At 64.3% G+C, this 5,463-nt stretch overlaps 1 protein-coding gene across 1 annotated transcript; it reads left to right on the top strand.

Annotated features, from left to right (window-relative positions):
- Positions 1-298: 298 nt before the first annotated feature.
- LOC120369648 (Krueppel-like factor 2) lies at positions 299-5,001 on the top strand. Its single transcript, XM_039483158.1, has 3 exons — positions 299-494; positions 1,034-1,928; positions 3,279-5,001. Exons 1-3 carry the CDS (start codon positions 402-404, stop codon positions 3,452-3,454), a joined length of 1,164 nt encoding a protein of 387 aa, XP_039339092.1. The 5' UTR covers positions 299-401; the 3' UTR covers positions 3,455-5,001.
- Positions 5,002-5,463: the final 462 nt, after the last annotated feature.

The following is a 5,463-nucleotide window of genomic DNA, read 5'->3' as shown; positions in this document are numbered from 1 at the left end:
ACATTCCTCCCGGCTCCCCCCACGGGCTGCAGCCGCCCTGGGAGCTGGCCTGGGGCACTGATCTAGGGAGGGGCCGGGCCGGGCTTTCACTGGCCCGACCCCCGAGTCCCCCCAACTTGCTGCCCGACTTCGTGCGTCTTTTCGCACGGGGCTCTGAGCGCGTCCAGAGGGAGGGGCGTGGCCTAAGGGCCGGGGGGCGTGTCCTCCGTCGCTGTGGCCAATGGGCTGAGGATGCCTGTGAATAGCCAAGCATGTGCGGGCCAATCAGGGCGCGCTGGGGATGTTAACAGCTGGGGAGCTGCCCGGGCTGCGCTAGACTCGGACTGTCCCGGAGAGCTCCCGGCTGCGCGGGAGCGCAAACCCCCCTCGCCTGCCCGGAGCCCAGCGCTCCCCAGCGCGCTATGGCCGGGGCCGTGGGGGAAGCTGCGCTGCCGCCCATCGCCTCCTTCGCCAGCCTGCTGCCCATGGAGGACAAGCGGGGGCCGCTGTTCCACGTAGGTGCCGGGGGGGCGCGGGGTGGGGGACGCTGCTGGGGCGATGCCGGCCGGGGTCGGGGTGTCTGTAGGGATAAGGCACCGCCACTGCCCGCGGTGCGGGGGGGGGGGAGCGGCGCCAGGGAAGTTTTTGTAGGGTCCCCAGTAACTGCGGGGCTGTGCAGAAGGCTGTGGGGGTGGGCTGGGGCGAGGGGCCCGCTGCGGGGGCAGGGGGGGGCCTGTCAGGTGCGCGGGCGGGGGCGGCCGGGGATGGGAGTATTCCCCTCCTGAGGGTGTGGGGTTGGCTCCCACGGGGCAGCGGCGAGGAGGGGGACCCTGGGTGGCCTAGATCCCGGGGAGTGTGGGGGGGGGGGCTGCTGGCTCCAGCTGACCCCGTTCGAGGGAGCCCGGGGTTACTGGCGCGCCCTGCCCTGCCCTTCCGAGGGCCCTTCGCCAGCGAGCGCAACCAGCTCTGCTGGTTCGGGGGTGAGCGTCTGCTCCGGCTCCCGGGCGCCCGGCGCTGCGCCCGGCCCCTGACTCCCTGTCTCCCCGCCCTGCAGCCCCGCTTCGCCACCATGGAGGGCGGCCCCGCCGGGATCAAGAGGGAGGACGACGACCTGGGCAAGTTCGTGGACTTGGATTTCATCCTGGCCCACACCAGCAGCCCGCAGCAGGCGGGCCCCGCCTACCCCCTGCCCGACACCCCGGAGAGCTGCGGCACCGACGGCGACGGCTCCTACCCGCCCGCCAGCAAGTTCGGGGCCCCCTACCCCGACAGCCACAGCTACATGGCCGAGCTGCTCACCGCCGACCTGCCGGGCCCCTGCGAGCTGCAGCGGAGGGAGTACACGGAGCTGCGGGTCCCCGGCGCGCTGGGCCACCCGGCCGTGGCCCGGCCGCTGCCCGCGGAGCACGGGGCGCCGCCCCTGGGGGCCCGCATCAAGCAGGAGCAGCCGGAGGAGCGGGCCTGCATGCTGGGCAGGCCGGGCGAGTGCCTGGGGCCGGGCGCCGCGGACCGCAAGCCCCTCATGCTGCCCCCCCAGCAGCCGCTCTACCCGCCGCGCCCCGGCTTCCCGCAGCCCAGGCTGGGCCCCCCCGAGGAGCTGGGGCCGGCCGGGGAGTGCCCCCTGCCCCCGCACCTGGGCCCGCACCACTACGCGCTGCCCCCGCACCACTACCCGGCCCACCTCGCCGCCCACGGGCCGGCCCAGTTCCACGGACACTTCAGCGTGTTCCGGGAGCCGCTGCAGGCGCCGCCGGGCCTGCTGGTGACGCCCCCCCACTCGCCGGTGCTGGATTACTTCCCCGCGGGGGGGCCGGAGCTCGGCAAGCCCCGGCGGGGCCGCCGGTCCTGGGCCAGGAAGCGCACGGCCACGCACAACTGTGACTACCCGGGCTGCGGCAAGACCTACACCAAGAGCTCGCACCTCAAGGCGCACATGCGGACGCACACCGGTGAGGCCGGCTCTGCGGGGGGGGGGTATCTGGGGGGGGGGCGCTCCAACCCCCCCGGGCCGCGCTCCTGGGGGCCACTTCTACCCCCCCCGCGCGCTCTGGGGGGCGCAGCTCTCGGGGGCGCACGGCTCCTGCCCTGCCCCATCTCCCCGCGCTCCTGGGAGGGCGCACGGCTCCTGGGGTCCACTTCTCCTACCCCCGCGCTCCTGCCCTGCCCCCCTCTCCCCGCGCTCCTGGGGGGCGCACTGCTCCTGGGGGCGGCTACTTCTACCCCCCGCGCGCTCTGGGGGGCGCAGCTCTCGGGGGCGCACGGCTCCTGCCCTGCCCATCTCCCCGCGCTCCTGAGGGGAGCACGGCTCCTGCCCTGCCCCCCCCTTCCCTGCGCTCCTGGGGGCGACTACTTCTACCCCCCCCCGCGCGCTCTGGGGGGCGCAGCTCTCGGGGGCGCACGGCTCTGCCCCGCGCTCCTGGGGGGCGCACGTGGTGGGGCGGGACTTCCCACGCCCGGCGGGGGCCCGGTACGGACGGGAGCCTGGCAACGTAGAGGGGTTGGGCCCGACCCGCCGTCGGATTCCTCACCCCCCGCCTAACTCCCATGGGCTGCGGGAGAGCTACCGCTGCCGGCCCCGCAGGAGCGGGCCCGCGGGGGAGGGGGCAGTGCGGGACCGTGATGGGGCGGGCCGGGGGGCAGTGCGGGGGAGTGGGCTGTCTGGAATAGTGATGGGTGACAGTGCCAGAAGTTGTATTCCTTAAGCTGAGGAGGGGACGGTGCGGGAACCGGTGTCCCGGGGGCTGCGTAGCCCCGCTGCCTGCACCTGCCTTGTTAGCAGCCAAGGAGATGAAGCGGCTGCTGGAAAGCCCGGGTTGGGAGCAGTGCCCGCGGCTGGCGGGTTAACACTGTTCTCTCTGCCCAGGGGGGTTGGGAGCAGGCCCCTAGGCAGGGCAGTGCCCGCGGCTGGCGGGTTAACGCTGTTCTCTCTGCCCAGGGGGGTTGGGAGCAGGCCCCTAGGCAGGGCAGTGCCCGCGGCTGGCGGGTTAACACTGTTCTCTCTGCCCAGGGGGGTTGGGAGCAGGCCCCTAGGCAGGGCAGTGCCCGGCTGGCGGGTTAACGCTGTTCTGCTCTCTGCCCAGGGGGGTTGGGAGCAGGCCCCTAGGCAGGGCAGTGCCCGTGGCTGGCGGGTTAACGCTGTTCTCTCTGCCCAGTGGGGTTGGGAGCAGGCCCCTAGGCAGGGCAGTGCCCGCGGCTGGCAGGTTAACGCTGTTCTGCTCTCTGCCCAGGGGGGTTGGGAGCAGGCCCCTAGGCAGGGCAGTGCCCGTGGCTGGCGGGTTAACGCTGTTCTCTCTGCCTAGGGGAGAAGCCGTACCACTGCAACTGGGATGGCTGCGGCTGGAAGTTTGCCCGCTCAGACGAGCTGACCCGTCACTACCGCAAACACACTGGCCACCGGCCCTTCCAGTGCCACCTGTGCGAACGGGCCTTCTCCAGGTCGGACCACCTGGCACTGCATATGAAGAGACACATGTAATGGACAGAAACGCCTCTGGGGATCTGGCCCCTGGCCAGGCGGGAGGGGAGACACTGAACTCTATTTATGAAGTCACAAAATATTTTCTTATTGATGCAACTAATTTATGTCGCTAGCGAGGTCTGGAAAGAGCAAACGCTCAATATTTAAAGGTAAAACCAGCTGGATCTTCCACAGCCATGTCTAGATCAATAGCTACCCAGGACTCTGGCTGTGGAAGTGCTGAGCCCGGGTGTATAATACTGTACAGAATGAGTTGAATATCTTGCATTTTTAAAGGGATTTTTAAGCTTATACATTTGATTTTTCTTTAATTTTTTTTTAAATGTTGTAATGTAAAGACTGGGCAGCATCCGAGTGGATCTGGGTTAAAGAACATTTTGAAAAAAAAAAAATCAAGCTCAAAGAAACAAGGCAGCTTCTGTAGACTGTCAGCACCTTTTTAAGCCTTCTTCAAAGGCAGACAGGAATTGCCAGTGTAGGTCGGACCCCTGGGCCATCTGCCCTGGTGTCCTGCCATGCTCCGCTCCCCACCCACTTACATAGTCTGAGATTGGCTTAGGCCCTGAAGCAGGATCACTTCCCAAATGTGTTGGCATTAACTTGGCTCCCCTTCCATCCCACGGGTGCTGTGCTGCTCGCTGGTGTGGTGATCAAGGCCCAGCTGCTGGAAGCTGAGAGTGCCTGAAACTGCTCAGCTGCCACTCCTTGGAAAGTGAATTTCTAACCCAAAATGGGACCGGAGTGAGGCCAGAAAATGACCCACCCTGTAAAATCTCATGATTTGTGAAGCGATCTCGTGGTTGTTGGAGCCTGACTCCAGGATTTTGACTACTGCTGAGCGGCACAAGGACAGGGATCTCCCTCCTTTATGCCCTTCAAGGGAGTGTTCCAAATCCGATTGGAATTGCCATAGCCCCAAGCCAGCCCCTGGCCCATGGGGAACCCCCCTCCGCAGCCGGCTCCCGTGCCCAGTACAAATCAGCGGCATCTCCCGAAAACAGTCCTATTTGTAATGTGGGGTCTGGATTTGTCTTGTCACTTTTAACTGTGTATTTTTGTTTGTTCCCCTTCTGCCGAAGGATGAGCCGGAAACCAGGTACTGCTGCAGCCCCCTTTCCAAGCTGCTTCCTCAAACTTTATTGTGTAAAGAGGACAAGGAGTTTTGTCCACCTATGAATCCCCAGGTCTCCGCTGTACTTGAACCCTTCTTTTAAAAAGAGAAGGCCAAGAAGTCTTGATGTGCAGCTTCCGCAAGGTGCGCTGTGAGTTGGCAAAGAGCAGGGATCTAGCGGGTTTGGGTTTTCTAGGACTTGTCTTCCTGCTGGGACTCCCAGCTCGGAGAAGAGCTGTTCCTGGCTGTGTATATTGTCAATTAACATTTCGCTCCCCCACTTTGAAATGTTACTTTTCTGTATATGCACCAGTGCGCTATTGTGATCTGATGTAAAATAAATAAATACGCCTCCACATCAGGAGCCAGCAGAGTTTACTTTGAAACCTTCCCCAGGAGCGAGAAGCAGATGGCAGGCGTTACTGTTTGTAAATATTATTTGCATTGAGATTCATTTCTATTTAAAAGAGCCGTGAAGGAATCTGGCAACGCCCTTTGCCTTGTCTCGGCATCTTCGGTGAGTGGCAGCACTTTGGAACAAGCATTAATGAGTCATTTGTTTCACCACCCTGTGCCTCAGTTTCCCCATTGTACAGATGTGTAAATGGAGGCAGAGGTGAAGTGACCTGCCCATGGCAAGTCAGTGACAGATGAACTGAACCGAGGAGATTTGACTCCTTGTCCTTTTCTCTACCCACTAGATTCTCCCCCCACCTCCCCTAGAGCTGTGAATGGAACCCAGGAGTCCTGACCCCCTTGTCAGGTGGTTACAGCCCAGGAGGCTTCCCCCAGCTAGAGCTCCTGTGTCCATGCCAGGTGTATGGCTCCGTGGAACGCCCCAGCCAAGCTACGGGGCAGCTTCACTCCTCTCAGGTGCTGAGGTTTCCTTGCGAAT

Source organism: Mauremys reevesii, linkage group 8 (assembly GCF_016161935.1).
Source record: "Mauremys reevesii isolate NIE-2019 linkage group 8, ASM1616193v1, whole genome shotgun sequence".
In the NCBI taxonomy this organism is placed as follows: Eukaryota; Metazoa; Chordata; order Testudines; family Geoemydidae; genus Mauremys; species Mauremys reevesii.
Note: the sequence above shows the minus strand (reverse complement) of the source record. Positions and strands in the feature narration are given on the sequence as shown.